The sequence below is a fragment of the Equus quagga genome, chromosome 11 (assembly GCF_021613505.1).
Source record: "Equus quagga isolate Etosha38 chromosome 11, UCLA_HA_Equagga_1.0, whole genome shotgun sequence".
NCBI classification, from domain to species: Eukaryota; Metazoa; Chordata; class Mammalia; order Perissodactyla; family Equidae; genus Equus; species Equus quagga.
Window position 1 is genome coordinate 114,319,959 of NC_060277.1, and position 18,205 is coordinate 114,338,163.

The window sequence follows — 18,205 nt, forward strand, 5'->3', positions numbered from 1 at the left end:
ATCAGAACCACAAGGAGATATCACCTCACACCTGTTAGGATGGCTTTTATAAAAAAGATGAGAGGTAACAGATGCTGGCGAGGGTGTGGAAAGAAGGGAACCCTTGTGCACTGTTGGTGCAAATGTAAATTGGTGCAGCCACTAGGGAAAACAGTATGGAAGTTCCTCAAAAAATTAAAAATAGAATTACCATATAATCCAGCAATCTCACTAATGGGTGTATATCCAGAAGAAATGAAATCGGTTTCTCAAAGAGAAATCTGCACTCCCATGTTCATTACAGTATTATTCACAATAGCCAAGATATGGAAACAACCTAAGTGTCCGTCAATGAATGAATAGATAAAGAAAATGTCACACACACACACACACACACACACACACACACACACACACATATGCAGAGGAACATTATTCAGCCATAAAAAAACAAAAAATCTTCCCATTCATGACAACATGGCTGAACCTGGAGGACATTATACTGAGTGAAACAAGCCAGACAAAGACAAATACTGTGTGACTTTATTCATGTGTGGGATCTAAAAACGCCAGACTCAGAACGAGAAAGTCGATGGTGGTTACCAGGGGCTGATGGATGAGGGAAACAGGGAGATACTGGTCAAAGGATATAACTTTCACTATAAGATGGATGAATTCTGGGTATCTAACGTACGGTGTGGTGACTGTAGTTCACAGTATTGTATACTTGAAAGTTGCTAAGAGTAGATCTTAACTCTTCTCACCACAACAAAAAAAGAAAAGTGTTAACTGTGAGATAATGGATGAGTTAATTAACTTGATTGTGGTAATCATTCCACAATGTATACTTAAAATGAACATGACGTTTTAGACTTTAAATATATCCAATTTCTATTGGTCAATTATATCTCAGTAAAGTTGGAAAAATATGTATAGTTTGTATTTACTTATATGCTTTATTATAGTTTATATATAATTATATAAACATTAAAATATAAAATAATGAAATAAAACTTTAAGAAAATTTTTACAAAAAAGAGGTTTCAAGGGAAGTAAAAAATATCTTGAACTGAATGAAAATGAAAATACAACATATCAAAAGCGAAGCTGTGTGAGAGGGAAGTTTATAGTACTAAATACAGACATTAAAGAAGAGGAAAGGTTTCAAATCATTGTCCTCAGCTTCAACCTTATGACATTAGTAAAAGTAAAGCAGGTTAAATCCAAAGTAAGTAGGAGGAAGGAAATAATAAAGATTACAGTGGCAATCAATGCAAAAGAAAACAAAAGCAACAGAGAAAATCTGTTCAACTGAAAACTGGTTCTTTGAGCACATCAATAAAATTGATCAACTGCTACCCAGACTGATAAGGAGACACAAATTCCCAAATCAAGAGTGAGAGAGGTGACATCACTGAAAGTTCTAGAAGCATTAAAATGATAATAAGCAAATATTATGAACAACTTGATGCCAAAACATTTTTTAAAGATTTTATTTTTCCTTTTTCTCCCCAAAGCACCCTGGTACATAGTCGTATATTTTTAGTTGTTGGTCCTTCTAGTTGTGGCATATTGGACGCTGCCTCAGCATGGCCTGATGACCGGTGCCATGTCCGCTCCCAGGATCTGAACTGGCAAAACCCTGGGCCACAGAAGCGGAGTGTGCGAACTCAACCACGTGGCCACAGGGCCTGCCCTGATGCCAAAACATTTGATAACTTTGATGAAACACATTCCTTGAATGACACAAGCTGCTCACTTACGAAGACAATCTGAACAGCCCTATATCTATTAACGAAATTGAGTTTGTGGTTAAAAACTTTCCTACAAAGAAACTCCAGGTCCAGATTGCTTCACTAGTGAATTCTTCCCAAACATTAATGAAAAATATATGGATGGCAAATAAGCAACTTTCCACACCATTCTATGAGACTAGCTTACCCTGATACCAAAAACCATGAAGATAGATGCAAAAATTCTAAGCAAAACCTTAGCAATTCAAACTGAACAATATATAAAAAGGGTAATACATTATGACTTAGTGGGACTTAGTTCAGGAATGTGAAATTGTTTAACAATGAAAAATCAATGTAATTTATCAACAAAAGGAAAACCATATTATCTCAATAGACACAAAGAAAGCATTTGACAAAATCTAAAATCTATTTCTGATTTTAGAAAAAAATCTCAGCAAACTAGTAATAGAAGGGACCTTCCTCAGCCTGATAGACAGCATGTACAATAAATGTTATAGCCCCCATCACACCTATGTCGAAAGTCTGGACACTAAGATCAGGAACGAGTCTAGGGTGTCTGCCCTCATTGCTTCTTCAGGGTTGTCCTGGAAGCTGTAGGTAGTGCAATGAGGCAAGAAAAAAATAAAGGCATCCAGGTTGGAAAGGAAGAAGTCTGACTTTCTTTATTTTCAAACAACATCATTATCTATGTAGAAAATCTGATTGAATCTACAAAAAAAAAATAATACTAGAACTAGTAAGTGAGCTAAGTAAGGTTGCAGGCTACAAGATCAATAAACAAAAATCAACCTTAATTATGTATACTATTAATCAACCACTAGAAGTTGAAATGAAAATAAAAAACATTTACAATGGTATCAAAAATGTGAAAAACTTAGGGATAAATTCTGGCAAAAGATATACAAACTTTGTACACTTAAAACCACGAATCACTGGTAAGAGAAATTAAAGAAACTCTAAATAAATGGAGAGATGTTCCATTATCATGGGCCCTGATTCTAAAATGCACATGGAGATGCAAAGGACCTAGAATGGCCAAAACAACTCTTCGAAAGAAGAGCAAAGTTAAAGGACTAACGCTACCTGATTTCAAGGCATGATAAATCTACAGTAATCAAAACTGTGGAAGTGACATCAAAGTGGACAAATAGACCAGTAACACAGAGGAGAAAGTCAAGAAATAGACTCACACATATATGGACAACTGATTTTCAACAAAGTTGCAAAGACGGTTCAGTTCAGTGGGGAAAGAATGGTCTTTTCAGCGTGTGGTTCTGGGACGACTGGACGTCCATATGTAAAATATGAACTGCAGTCTACACCTTGTGGCATATACAAAAATGAATTCAAAATGGAAAGATGTTTCCAAGTCATTTATCATATAAAAACTTGTAGTGAGAATATATAAAGAACCCTCAAAGCTCAACATGAAAACAAACATGTAAACCAAACAATGGGCAGAGTTTGAACAGCCGCTTCACTAAAGAAAGAGAATGATGGCAAATAAGCATGTGAAAAGATGCTGAATACCATTCGTCATTAGAAGAAAGCAAGTTAAAACCACAATCAGATTTCACCGCATACCTGTTAGAATGTCTAAAATAGCAAAGACTGGTGATAGCAAGTGTCGGCTAGGATTTGGAGGAACTGAAACCTTCATACATTCTGATGGGAAAGCCTATGGCCCGACCACTCTGGGAGGTTATTTTGCAGTTTCTTATAAAGATTAACACACACACTCGACCATACAATCCAGGCACCCCACTCCTAGGTATTCACCCAAGAGGAACGAAAGCATATGTCCATAGAAAACTTCTACACAAATGTTACAGCAGCGTTATTGTAATAGCCAAAAACTGGAAATAGCCCAAATGTCCATCAACAGGTGAATGAATAAGCAAATGGTGATTGATCCATACAGTGGAATGCAGTAGCCCTCCCTTCTGTGCAGTCTCAGTTACCCACAGTCAACCGTGACTCAAAAATATTAAATGCCAAGTTTCAGAAAGAAACAATTCATAAGTTTTAAGTTGCACACCATGTTGAGTAGCGTGATGAAATCTCACACTGTCCCGCTCTATCCCGCCCAAGACATGAATCATCCCTTTGTTGGATCCCTAGCCATCAACATTATCTGCTCCTGAAATCCAGTTATCAACATTGTCATGGCTCACTGATGCCCCTTCTGACATATGGTTAGAAGGGCAATAGTAGCCCAACACTGTGTCACAGTGCTGACATCATTTATTTCACTTCCTCTCTTCACATAGGGCATTGCATCATGTCACATCATCACAAGAAGGGTGAGTACAGTGCAATAAGACATTTTGAGAGAGAGAGGGAGACCACATTCACATGACTTTTATCATAGTACATTTTTATAATTGTTCTATTTTATTATTATTGTCGTTAATCTCTTACTGTGCCTAATTTATAAATTAAACTTTATCATTGGTATGTATGTAGAGGAAAAAACGGTATAATTGTCCCTCGGTATCCGTGGGGGATTGGTTCCAGGAGGCCCCCCCATTGATACCAGAATCTGTAATGCTCAAGCCCCTTCTATAAAATGGCATAGTATTTGCATATAACATACACACATCCTCCCGTATACTTTGTCATCTCTAGATTACTTATAATACCTAATAGAATGTAAATGTTATGTAAACAGTTGTTATACTGTATTGTTTAGGGAATAATGACAAGGAAAAAAGTCTGTACATGTTCAGTAGAGACACAGCCATCATAGACCTCTCTGTCCGTGGTTGGTTGACTCCGTGGGTGTGGAGCCCACAGATACGGAGGGCCGACTGTGTGCATAGAGTTCAGTACTGTCTGTGGTTTTAGGTATCCACTGGGGTCTTGGCATGTATCCCCCCACAGATAAGGGGGTCTTCTTTGCTACTTAGCAATAAAAAAGAATGAGTTAATCCCAAAATAATTATGCTGAATGAAAGAAGCCAGTAAAAGAAGGGCACATACCGTATGATTCCATTGTATAAAATTCTAGAAAATGCAAACTGTAGCCACAGAAAGCAGATTAAGGGAAAGGATTCCAAAGGGGTATGAGGCAACTTCGGAGGGAATAGATTCATTACCCTATTTGTGGGGATGGTTTCACAGGTGTATGTGTTTGTCCAGAATTATCAAACTTTTTGTCTATCACTGATAGCTCAACAGATGTTAAAAAATTCAAATTGTGGGACAGTCTACAAACAACTGTACTAGTCCCTTTTAGATTTTCAATTCAAGAAAGACCCAAAAAAATGTGGGGAAGATTGTTCTTAGTTAAGACCGGTGATGCATAAGTGCAGGTCTTGATTGGGTCCTGGAGCAAAACTGAAAGCTACAAAGGAGGAATTTGAATATGGACTGAATGTCAGATAATAGTGTCGTATCAGTGGTAAATTTCTTGAAGATGATAATTGTTTTGTGGTTATATAAGAGAGTATCCTTTTCCTCAGGAAAATCTCCAGGCCAAGTATTCATGCTACCTGCAACTTTCAAAAAATGCAGAAAATACAGGGGAAGGGAGAGGGAGTAAGCAAATTAGCAGAATCTTCTTTAAAATTGTCCTTCAGCTCATGTGATGCAGTCAGAGATCAAGAGCAATCTTGTGTGTAGATGAGAAGATATAGAAAATGTGGCTAAAGCTACAGTCCCGGCAGGCCACGTTACAGGAGGGCGATGGTGGTTGTGTTTTAATAAATTCCTCAAGTCGTTTGTTATCATCTGTCTTTCTGCTAATTAGCAAGATTAAGAGAGGGGAGACAGTTAATTAAAGATTCCTATAAGCTAGGTTTCAGTTAATTGAGGGCTTTTTTGGTAGACACAGTTAATATGCAATTCAGGCGGCCCTTCCCAAGTTACAGTTAATAAAGTTTTATTTATAGTGCCACCAGGAAACAGCAAGGGCACAATGTCGATGAATTTGGAAAAACATCTTGTGTTCATATATCTGAAGTAAACCCAAATTGGAGACAGAGAACTTCACCATGTGTGCAAGTCATCATGGTCCTAAGAAAGAGCACATTATATGAGTGAAGAGCAGGTAAGAGATGAGCAGAAGTTTATTTCTGTAGCGCCCACATCTGGGCCAGTTCCCCTGCCCAGTCTCAAAATTTCTGCTGTTTACTCTGGAGAGTAATTTCATCACAGCTCATCGACTCTGATGTTAGCAGCCTCCCCTCTTCTGTCTCTGTCTTTTCCTCCATCCCCACTCCTAGCTCACGCAAAAAAAACTCAGTTGAAAAAATGAGCAGGGTTAGTTTTCTCTACCGTCCAGTGATGACTCATGTCGCCAATATCTAAGTGTGATCAAGTGGGCCAGAGAATTTGCAGTCCAGAACTGCTTTCTTGAGGGTCCAGTTGCAGAAGTTAGTGCAGAAGGCCAGGTGCCTGGGAGGGGCTGGTCTTGTGAGGACCTGGGGCAATCATGACCTCCTGTGCTGGGCGTCTGTCTGTTAGTGTTCTGGATGCCGTGTTCCTACAGGTTTTATTATAATAAGCCGTATTTTTTAGAACAGTTTTACAGAAAACTTAAGACATTAGAGTTCCCATAAATCCCACACTCAGGTTCTCCTATTGTTAATATCATACAATAACCTGGTACATTTGTCACAGCTGAGGAATCAATGTTGATACGTTGTTATTAACTAAAGTCCACACTTCCGTTTCCTTAGTTTTTACCTAGTGTCTCTTTACTCCTCCAGGACCCCATCCAGGAGCCCACCTCATATCTAGTCATCCCCTCTCCTCAGTCTCCTCTTGGCTGGGATGGTCTCACACTTTCCTGGTCCCAATGACTGCGACAGCTTTGCGGGGCGCTGCTCAGGGACTTTGCAGACTGTCCCTCTGCTGGGATCTGTCTGATGCTTTCTCATGAGGAGCGCGGGCTTGCGGGTTTGGGGGAGGAAGAGCACAGGGTCAAGTGCCTCCTCCTCACGTCCCGTCAGGGGTCCGTGCTCTCTCGGGACTCGTCTCTGCTGACGTGACCTTGGTGAGCTGGCTGAGGTGTGTTTGCCAGGCCTCCCCTTGTTGTTCTTTCCCTCCCCTTCCGTCCTGTGCTCTTGGGAGGGCGTCACTGGGATGCACTGGGATTTTTTGTTGAGTGGCCTGCTTTATGTCTGTTGTCGAGCACTAGTCCTTTATTCACTTTCACTATCGTTTTAAAATCCGAATATCGTTCTTTTAATTTCATTATTATTGATTTAGGCTTATTTTATAAAGTTTAGCACTAGAGTTGTTTTGTTTTTGCATCTCTGGGATTTTCTAGGATTTCTTCTTTCAGTTTGCCCTCTATTGAATAACCTTCCTGCTGCACCATCTTCCAGCTACCTACAAGTGGACAAAGTGGGAATGATTTCGCTCTGACCACAGGTAGCTGTGTCAGTTACAGAACTGATGAGCAACAGTTAGGCTTGTCTTCAAGTGAAAACCCCCAGCCCAAAGTCTGGCTTCATAAATGTTGCTTATCCTTCCCAGCTCCTCATTTTAACGTAAATAATTTAATTGCTTTGATGGTCCATTTAATTTCTAAACTATAGGTTGTAAAATGCAGAAAATAAACAAAAATCACAGTCTTAGGGACACAAGTTTGCCGAGACCCACATTTACACAGAAGCTGCGTAAGGATGTGCTGCTTCAGTGATTCCACGTGCCCTTCTCATTGTTGGCTGAAGGAGCACTGTCATGAGGAGTGGCCTCTTTAGCCATCATCCTAGTGAAATGAGGTGGCTGCTTTTCAGAAGCTCTCCGAGTGGGTTTCACTTTGTGGGGGGATTCACATCCACCCTCATGGCATCCCTGGAGAACTATGGCCCAGGAAAGCAGACTCCTCCCACCCCTGCCGCATCGCTGGAGCCAGGTCTGCCTGTCCTGGCACTAGGTCAGGCCTCAGAAGACCACCTGCCTGGGAAGAGGCCCGGCCCAGCAGATTTGCACATCGGTGACAGGCCGGGTTGCAGGTGGGTGTGTCTGTGTGTGGCAGGAGGGAGGCAGTGGTTTTAAATGCCTCTAGGTTGCCAAGAGTGAAATGAAAAGCTGAAGAAGCAAGAGGCTGTCCCCTGCTGCTCAGCATGCAGGCCATTCGTCCCGCTCTGGGCACAGGGGAGTGAGTGTTGGTGGGGAGGTGACGGGTCACCCTTTTGCGGGTTGAATGTGCTCAGTGACTCAGGCTGCAGGGACTTCTCAGAGGGTGAAGGTGGAGCAGCAGCCTGGCGCCCAGGGAAGTCCAGTCTGGTAACCACATGATTAATTATCAGGTTGCACTGAATCACCAGCTCGCAGCACTGAATCAGGGAGGGTGAGGATCGGGGGCCAGTCAACCCGAGCGCACAGTCTGCATGACTCAAGTCTGATGGCTGTGGCAGCTTTCTAAGCTTTATGAACAGAGCAACCATGATTTTGATGTGAGGAATCAAGGCTGGTTTAAAGTATGGTCCAGATCGTGCCAGCTCAGACACCTTTCCCACCCAGGACTCACAGGGCTGCCCATGCACCTGGCAGTGACCTGGGTTCCAGGGTCTGGGTGAAGCCCACATGGCACAGCAGGGAGAGGCTGGGCCTCGGCGTCTGGGCTCTGCCGCTCGGCAGCACTGACCCAGGGAGGCTTGTTGCTCCTCGTTTCACGGGTCGATTGGTAGCTGTAATCATCATGTTGGAAGTGGTTCCTGGTGTGATCAGCATACCTTGTGAGGAGGGGTACTTCTTCATGCTCACAGTCCGCTTATGCATTCAGCAAACCCTGAGCCTCTGCTAGGAGCCAGGCTCTACTATCTCCCGGGACTATAAAAAGTAATAGTACAGGGTTCTTGTCCTCAAGGAGCTGAGAGTCTAGCAAAGAAGGTGGAAAGTGTGAAGAGCTAACCCAAAGACAGCGACTTCAAGTAGGAGCACAAGGGAAGGCCAGAGGCTGGTTGAGGGGCTCACAGAGGCTGTGCCTGGAGTGCTCAGGTGCCTCCAGTGGGGAAAAGAGGGCACTGGGAGCACAGGCGCAGACACAGAGACGCTTGGAGGTGAGTGATGGCACAGACGAGTCCATGTGCAAGAGCGCACGTATGACCAGAGAGAGGAGGCTAATAGCATGGGTTTCTTCATTCAAACGTATTTCTCCATCACCACTGCTTGTCATACCACTGGGTGATTGGCACCAAGTGGTGGAGGACCCTGTATGACGTGGCTCAGCATGACCCTCAGGTCAGTTTTAGGGCCTGGCTGGGACAGTAATAGTCTCTGCTACAGAAATAACTCAGGCAGTTCAGGTGAGTTCTAGGAATCTCAGATGAGTTCGAGGATGCAGGGGGTCTAGTCCACCAGAAAGACCAATGCCAGGGTGAAGGCTGCTCATTAGGCCTGGACCAAAATCAGCCCAGAGCAGAGCCCAAGGATCTCCTGGGCCCTGTGGGTGGAAACACAGGAACTGACTGGTTATCCCATAGGTTTGAGCAGGTGGAAAGTCGCACAGAGAGGTTGTGAGATGCAGGGGAAGCGTTACCAAAATCAGCAAGTGAAAACACAAGGTTTGCAATAAGGAAAATGTGATCACAATACGCTGCTCGGCTGTCAGTGAGGAAGATTTCCTGGATACAGTGTCAGCCCTGAGTGCTGAACCAGCCCGAAGCTGTGATGTGCTCATTGTGGGAAGTTGGGTGCATGAGCGAAAGGGAGCTGAGTCCTCATTCTGTGACAGGGCAGCAGCAGACAAAGTCTAAAATCGCGAAATAAAGATGTAGCAATTACTTTGAAATCTGGAGGTAAATTCTTGAAAAACTGTCCAAAGAATTGAAATTGGCTGCCTTTGGGGAGCTGGACCTTGGGGGGCGGGGAGGTCCAGGGAGTTGCTTTTGCCTATAAGAAGCCATTTAGTGCTGTTTTGCTGTTTTATCTCTTTCCATGGATTAATCTGATAAAAATGGAATTAATTTGTCTGTGAAAGAAAACATGGGAGTAGAGAAACCACAGGAATTTGAGGTGGGAGGAAAGCTCAGCCTACCTTGGGTGAGGCTAGCTAAGCCACTTCCCCCCTCAGAGAACTTCGCATCCTCCCAGCTCCGCCTGTCTGGTGGAGCCAAGGCCCAGAGAGTTCAGTGCCAGCTGGAAAGCCACTGTGTCCCCTCTCCCCCGACAGAATGGGTAGAGGATGAAACTTGCACTAAGTAAAGTGATAAAGCGGCGTGTGATTTGGACGGCCTTGGTTTGGATTCTTGCTGTCGCTGAGGGACCGTGGGCAGGTCACAACACTCGTTTAAATCTTCACTTCCTTGTACAAGCATGGGAGTTCTGATAACTCCCTCTCAAGGTGACTGAATGCTCAGTGATGTGCTGTGGGTCAGGTGGCCCAGAGAGGACCTGATGCAGCTGAGGCACTTATGAAGTGTCGTGGCTGTTTTTACTCAAAGTGACGCAGACCTGCAGCAAGGTGGACCTAAAGAACATGTACTGAGCTCTGTGTCCTAGTTGGAGACATTATTCCTTCTTTTAAATTCCTGAAGTCTGACCATATATTAGGCCACAAAGGAAACCTTAAGAATTTCCAAAAAGTAGAAATAATACAATGTGTACAGTAGAACTGGAAATGAATAACAATATCAGAAAACAAAGGGGCCTTCCAACTGGAAATTTATTTTTTTTGAAGAAAACAACTATCTTAAATCTTGGGTCAAAGGAAATATATACAACAAAATTGTAGAGTTTCCAAAATTAATGATAATGAAAATAATGTATATCAGACCTATGAAATACAGTTAATGCCATATTCAGAGAAAAATTCATAGCCTTAAATTCTTATGTCAATATAAAGGAATAAAAATAAACTAGGCAGGGCTGGCCCCGTGGCAGAGTGGTTAAGTTCACGCGCTCCGCTTCGGTGGCCCAGGGTTTCGCCAGTTCGGATCCTGGGCGCGGACATGGCACCGCTCATCAGGCCATGCTGAGCCGGTGTCCCACATGCCACAACTAGAAGGATCCACAACTAAAATATACAACTATGTACTGGAGGGACTTGGGGAGAAAAAGCAGGGGAAAAAAAAAGCAAACTACATGGCATTCCCACTTATAAGAATTTGGAAATAATCCGGCAGGACATTGAAAGGATAATACACCGTGACTGAGTGGGTTTCTAGGGATGCAAGGCTGGTTCATACTAGGAAAGCTATTAAGGTAAGACATTAATAAGCAGAAGTAGGCTCACATTGATCTTCTCATAAAGGAAGACGCCACTCAATAAAACAGGCATCAGTAGCTACTTCTCTAAGACTTAAAATATTTTCATCCGTCCAAAAGCCAGCATCATACTTAATGGGGAAAAACTAAAAACATTCCCACTAAAATAGGAAGAAGGTAAGATGCCACTGTGCTACCAGCTAACACAATTAGTCAAGAGGAAGAAATTAGAGGCATAAAATTGGAAAAGTAGAAGTGAAAACATTGCAGTGTGCAAATGATGAGTATGTGCCTGGAAAACCCAATGGAATCAATTACATACTACTGATAAGAGAATTTAGTAAGTAGAAGACAGAATTAATATACAGAAATCAAAAGAAACAACCAGTTAGAAGACAATGCACCCCACTTCCAAGAGAATCCTGAATCCAGAACAGACTTGACCTGAGACATGAAAACCCTCTTGTGAAGAAAACGCTGAAGCATCCTGAGTCTGGCAGAGGCCAGCCTGAGCGAGCAGAACGCAGCCTGTGCCTTTCCAGCACGGCTCTTGTCATAAACAGTCAGTGTGCCCTAAGCTAATTAGAACTTTCATACAATCCCAGTAAAATTACCAGCAGGTAATTTTTTCCCTGAAACTGGACAAACAATTCTAAACTTCTATGGAAAAATAATTAGAAATAGCCAGGGGAATTCTGAATAGGAAGAATAATGACAGGGAGCTGATCCTACCAGATATCAAAATTAACTATGAAGCCTCAATAATAAAAAGCACTGTGGTGCTGGATTATGGACAGACAGACCAATGGAGGCTAGCGGAAACAGACCTCAGTACATACAGGATTTTGGTTGTGGTCAAGTCAGCATCTCTGATCAGTGGAGTAAAGAGGATAGACTCCTGACCTTTTGGTGTTAGGATAGCTAGGTGTCTGACTGCACATCTGGAATACCAGCATTAACGCTAGAGAGAGAGATTATTTAAATACAAAGAATGAAACCACGAACGCCCTAGAAGAAAACCCAGGCAAATTATATTTTAACCTTAGAGTGATGAAAGCCTTTTTAACTATAACTTAAAATCTAGATGTCCTTGAAAATTAATAAACTTAATTGCATAAAAATAGAAAACTGCATGGAGGAAAAAATACTATGAGCAAAAGTTTTAAAACAACCACGAATTGAGGGTGGGGGCATTTAAAACTCCTATCACAGGTAAAAGACTAGCCTCCCTAACATATAAAGAGCTCCTAGAAATCAAGAAAAACACTAACAGTCCAATAGAGAAATGGTCAAAGGACATGAGCCAACAGTTCACAGAAAAAGAAACACAAATGGCTGTTACATATATGAAAGATGCTCAGTCTTTTCATAGTAAATGCACAGTAAGACCACACTGAAATACCATTTCTCACTTGTCAGATTGGCAAAAATTCAAACATTTTACCATATGCACTGCTGTGAAAGTTCACAGGGGTAATATCCATCAAAATTGCAAATGCCTTTTATCCTTCCATCTAGCAGCGTCTCATCTGGGAATTCACCGCTTACCTGCTTACATATGAAATAGCTTATAGATGTTTATTCTTTGCAGTGTTGTTTGTGGTCATAACAGCTTGGTCCACAGGAGGCTGGTTAGACAGCCGTGCCGCCTCCGCCCGATGGGCTATTATGTGTTAGCTGTGAAGACAGAGCAAGCTCTCCACAAGCAGATGTGGCGAGAGCGCCTCACGTGAAGAACAGCAAAGTGCAGGACCTCGGATGCAGGGGTCCTTCGTTTAAGAACAGTGGCTCAGTCTGTACATTCACATTTTCTTATGTTTACAGGAAGAAAGACCAGAAGATTAAATAAGAAACTAACGAAGTGATTACATATAGTGGTGAAGGAGGAGGACTTCTCAATCTGTACCTTTCAGTAGCGTGTTTACAGAGTGTATTTACACATGTAAATGTATTCATTTATAAATATATTCATATGTATATACTTGGAAAATATACTTTTTAAAATGTTTTTCATATATATATATATATATATATAGATACTTTAAATGTGTTTACGCATTTTAGAACAAGAATCTTGTACATTTTATGTACAAGAAGGAAGATTGAAGGCATCGAAGGGTTCATACATGCCAGTGATTTTCCCACTGGTAACAGGTATTTCGGCATTCAAGGTGTCTTTCTATTCTGAAGCTTACCTTCCACACAGGAGCATCTGACGTGAGAATAGCTACAAGGCATTTTGAATATTTAAAATAATCAACATTTGTTGGAAAATGAAAATCTCTGTACATTTAAATATCTTGCTACCCCTGGCAAATGGGCCGTCAGCTGTGCTGAGGGTTCGAGGCGTGCGGAGGCAGGGGCGTCTGTAACTGCTGAGGCGTGTGTTGCAGAGTCTGTGAAGAGCTGTGAGCTCCTGCGACCAGTGAGCAGAAATCCCTGCTCTGGGGTTATTTTCTCCGGCACTACTAGTTTCATGGCCACACATGGTTGTTAAAATTCTGGGCATATAAACCTCCCAACCTAGTCCTGTGTCTGTCTCCAGATGGATTCCCCGGGGCATCTCATGTTCTGGTAATAATGGAGCAGAGGCTCCTTTCTCTAGTTGGACACTGCCCTGCCTGTCCAGCACTGCTGCATCCTTTCCTCATCACAAGGAGTGAACTCTGTGGCCCGTGGGCAGGAGACACGGCCTCGCCCTGTGTGATTGTCTCCATGAGAACATGAGTGGCTGCGTCCGTTGGTGGAATTGCTCAGGATGGCCCTGCTGACTTGGACCTCGTTAGATTCATCACGCATGCTGGTCTGTTAGGCTTTGTTCAGTTTGCTTCCTGCTCCCCCATAAAATAGACTTGATAATCTGCATTAAGGAGAATGAAGGCAGGGTCTCTCCTCACAGCATCCTTTGCTGGAATGTTCCGAGGAGGAACACCTGCCCACGCCTTATAAACTTACCCCACAGAAACCAGGGTCTTTGGTCGAGTTCCTCCTGGTCTCTGCTCCATCCTTACGTCTGTTTGCAAACCTTATCTGTACTTGCTGCCGCAATGAAATATGTGTTTGCTTCCTTCTTCTCTTTGCTTTTCTTCTCTTCTCTTCCTCTCCTCCCTCTTCCCCATTTAAAAAATTTAATTCCCTGAAGTCCTGAGACAGAAGAATCAGAGCCGTGTGGAGAATTAAAGACAAGTCAGAGCTGGGTTTGCTGTGTGGGGGAAGGGTTTGCTTAGGTAAACCCTTTCATGTTCATGCTTCTTCCCCTCCTCCACCTTCCTTTCTCTCTGGCCTTAATATGTCATACCTGTAGCTTGATCTGGGGGAAAAGCAAACAGACAAAACAACAAGGCAGAGCCCTTGGAAAGCAGCTGCTTTGGAGCATTCTTGGCTGCGAGTGCCTGCATCTCTTTGGGTACTTTTCCACCGAGCCTGTGCTTGCAAAGGCTGTCATCTGTTGGGCCCATTTCTGCACCTTTATAGTTGAAGGCCTTATTTTCTCTTGTAATGAGGTACTTGGCCTGAGTCAGGCGGCCAAGAGCATGTGTCCCCGCACCCTGGAAGGAGGTGCTGCGGAGCCTGCACGTATGCACAGGAGGGCGGGGGGGACAGGTGACTTGGGGAAAGTGTGAGCGGATTCTAAACCAATTCATAGATGACCCCTGCTGAGAACTGAAAGTGAAGGCAGACGTGTGAAAAGGTGGCTTTGTTGGTGCTCCCTTCCTGGCATGACAGACTCATCAAAAGAGAGAGCTTTTAATATAAACAAAATAACCACCAGCCTCCAATATTGAAGGCATATTGAAGTTATGGTTTCAGATACCGTGACATATGTGCCTCAAATTCAGAATTAGTAAGATATGAATTAGTGACACTTTATTCCTCTTTGATGAGACACGTTTAAGGAGCTTCACTGTAAACGTGTGGGCTTTGATTTGACTTGTCGAATCTCTGGTTTAAAAACAAAGAAAGGTGCCTTTATTCTCAGAATCGGGTGCCTAACCAGTGTACCTGGGGCACCAGCGCTGCGCTGGTGAGTGAGTTCTCTCTCCCTGTCTCTTCTGGGCTGAGTCTTTACAGGGAGGATATCATGGTGATGCCTTTGGTTCATTTGTCAAAGCCTCCATTCAAAGCAAGGAGTCCCTTCTGGGTATTACTTGAACACCATGTGCTTAATTGGCTTCTCTGGCTTTTCGGGAATTAGCCTGCTAACCTGAGCCCCCGGTGCCCACTGCTTCCTGACCTCTCGTCTCCACCTCGCTTAACTCCCACTTAAACAGCCGAGTCCAGTAGCCTGCCTTATCAGTTTATTGATGTGAGGAAGAAACACCTAATTATCAGAGCACCCCTGAGAAATAGGGCAGTGCGGGAGAGGCATGGGGGTTCAGGGGTTCTGGGCTGAGGTAGCCAGCAGATTCCATCTGCAAAACCACCTCTGCATCTGTGAGAGGGGGCTTCATTGCAGGAGAAGCTCCAAGCCAGTGGGGGCTCTGGTGAGCCAGGAATATATTGCAGTACAAAACTGTGTCCTCTTACTCTCAGAAACTCAGTTCTTAAAATTCCAATCCTCACTTCTTCTTCAGTTGCCTTCATCTTCCAGGGTGGAGCATGCTGGGAGCTGGTGAAATTTAACATCTGTCTGTGTACACATTACCCCAAATGTCACACTAATCAGTTTTTCTGGATGTTAATCCAAGAAGCCCAGTTACCATTATGACTACATTATGTGGGTCACCTTCTCCAAGAATGAGAGCATTTATACTTTGTATGTCACTTTCCAATCTTTTGAGTCGCTCTTACCTGTTGTATGTTTAATCTATGATTCAGCTAATTGAGCAGAGATTTCTTCAGTTTTGCTGGCATCCCACAGCTAGCGAGAGGGAGACCTGGCTGGGAGCCTAATTCTTCGCTCCAAGTCCTGCCCCCGTCCTCTCCTCCATGCAAATAGAAACCTTTTCCTCAGCGCTGAGGGCCTGAACCCTCCCCAGATGTTATCCTCAGCCCCAGAATGTGCAAGGCGTGCTTGTTTCAGTCCCTTGAAGAACCAGCACTGGCAGAAATGCAGGGCTTCCAGCAATACTCACGGCCACCTAAGAGCCAGTGGCTTCCCCCGGCATCCCCACGACTCCTCAATCCTACAGCCACCTGGAAGCCTCTTCCCTCGCCCTGTCTCCCGTCCCCCAGGGCCCATCCTCTGTGCTCTAGAGGAGCAGCCTCCCCCTCTGCAGCATTGGGGGCCCGCCCGATGTACGTGCGACTTCTAATCTAGAGGGCCAGCACAGGTCATGCCCTACACCTCAAACTGTGCGTGGCCACCTTCCTTCTGACGGCTCTGCTTGTGTCTCAGAGGTGCCTCGAATGTGGGATACTCCAGATGGGACTCCTCATCCTCCGCGCTCCCCTGGAAGATGGCACCCACCTCTTTAGTGGTCTCGCCCAGCCCTTCCCACCAGATCCCGCCAGAACAGTCTCCTCATCTCTCCAGGATCATCCCCGTCCCCTCTGTCTGTGCTACGTGTGCCTCCCCATTTCCGGTCCAGCCCTTCTGACTCACCTCCATTGCAGTTCCAGCATGACTCCGACCTGCCGTCGGAATGCCTTGACCCTCCCGGGTTTCAGCCCCTGCAGGCCTCTTCAAGGCCTCCTCAGGACAACATTCGAAGCCCTGTGCTGACCATCTCCTGCCTCCCCCAGCCCTCCCCATCGCCTCTATTCCCCCATCTGTCCTTCCTCCGTGGATAATCCCCACTGCTCCTCAGCTTAGGCATCTCCTCCAGAAAGCGCGCAACCCCCCTCCCCTCTCCCTGAGCCCCCCATGCCCCGAGTGTCTCCTCATCAAGTGTCGTGACTGCTCCTCAGTAGCCTTCTCCTGAACTGTGAGCAGGGCACAAGCTGTGTCTCTGTCTGCAGGACCAAGCCAGTGCTTGGCACCTGGTGGGTCCTCAGGTGTGTGAGGAGCAGATGAACGCAGAGACGTGATGGTGCTTGCAGGGGCAGGGCGACCCAAGAGTGGGGAAGAACTGCCTGCCTGACAGCTCATTTAGCATTTAAAATCTAAATTCCCATCCGAGAGCTATTCCTTTGGAGGAAGGAGTTGGGCCTCCAGGAAGCACCTGTTAAAATATAACCATGTGACACAAATAATTTGTAATTGTTATATTCACACAGGTTATTGTTCTTCACTATTTTCTAAGTCCTAGCAAAATCCCAAGAAAAGCTTCAGCAGGGGCCGAGGCCTGCAGAAACCAGGCGTAGTTTCAAGTGCTGGGCACATCCCAGCTGGGAGGGCGAGAGGACAGGAGTGGGCCCCGGGAGCACCTGGGAAGGGAAGAGGCCGCAGGAGGATGGCCCTGCGAAGGAGCCGGCCCAGCGGCCAGGGCACCCTACCTGTTAGAGCCCGGAAGGTGTTCTCAGAGAACGTCTTAGAGCTGCTGCGCTTCTGAGAATGTGCAAGATCCCAGCTCTTTTCCCACAGCCAGGGAAAATGTGTCTGCAAGCAACCATTCTAGCCGTTTTTTCAAATGAAAATTGGACTTGAGAGGAGAAAATGCTAAAGGCATAAAATATTCATTGCACATTCATTTGTTCGTACATCACAAGCAGCAGAAAGAACCCCTTCCAGGTAACCACACTCACTGCTCCTCCTCTGTCTCTTTTTTCTCCCCAGTCATGTCAAGCTGACCTGGTGAAGGACAACGGTCACAAATATTTCCTTTCGGTCTTGGCAGACCCTTACATGCCAGTAAGGACCAAGCGTCGTTTGTCTTTTGGACAGTCTCACGATCTGTATCGTTTGTCTCCGCCCACGTGTTATGCTACTGTGATGCCTTTTACGAGGACTGCAGAGAGGGTTGCTCCTCGCCACTCACCCATCCAAGCAGAGGGGCCTGTGGGGGTGGGCCACGCTGTGGGGGCCACGTTCACACTTGAGCTACTGCTCTTTACTTAATAGCACATTATTTCAGTAGCTGTTTCATGGCTGTCTCTAAATCAGGATATAGTTAACCTTGATGTACAGGTTGGTTTGGTTTTGTTTATGTTAGTCTATTTGCCCTGGAACATCTTTGCAGTATAGTGGAATGCACTCTCCCTCGCATCTTGTCAACTGAGTTAGATTAATGAGTGCTTGTCCCTCTATTATATGATAGTTCCTGTGCCTAGTGCAGTTGTTAGGGTGTGGCAAGATGCTCATGTGCCTTATGAATCAGGGTGGAAGGGAGGGAAGAAAAGAAGAGATTGAAAGTTTAAATATATTTTATTACATTAAATTGCTTAAAAATTAGTAATCTGTGAATAGCATTATAGGAATTCCTATA

The 18,205-nt window shown here is 44.3% G+C and overlaps 1 protein-coding gene across 5 annotated transcripts in view; it reads left to right on the top strand.

Annotated features, from left to right (window-relative positions):
- RPTOR (regulatory associated protein of MTOR complex 1) overlaps window positions 1–18,205 on the top strand; it is a 394,844-nt gene that overhangs the window by 299,806 nt on the left and 76,833 nt on the right. For all 5 annotated transcript variants that reach the window (XM_046674997.1, XM_046674998.1, XM_046674999.1 and 2 more), the window contains exon 14: window positions 17,557–17,631. In XM_046674997.1, the coding sequence (XP_046530953.1) occupies window positions 17,557–17,631 (75 nt within the window). The remainder of the gene's footprint in view (window positions 1–17,556; window positions 17,632–18,205) is intronic.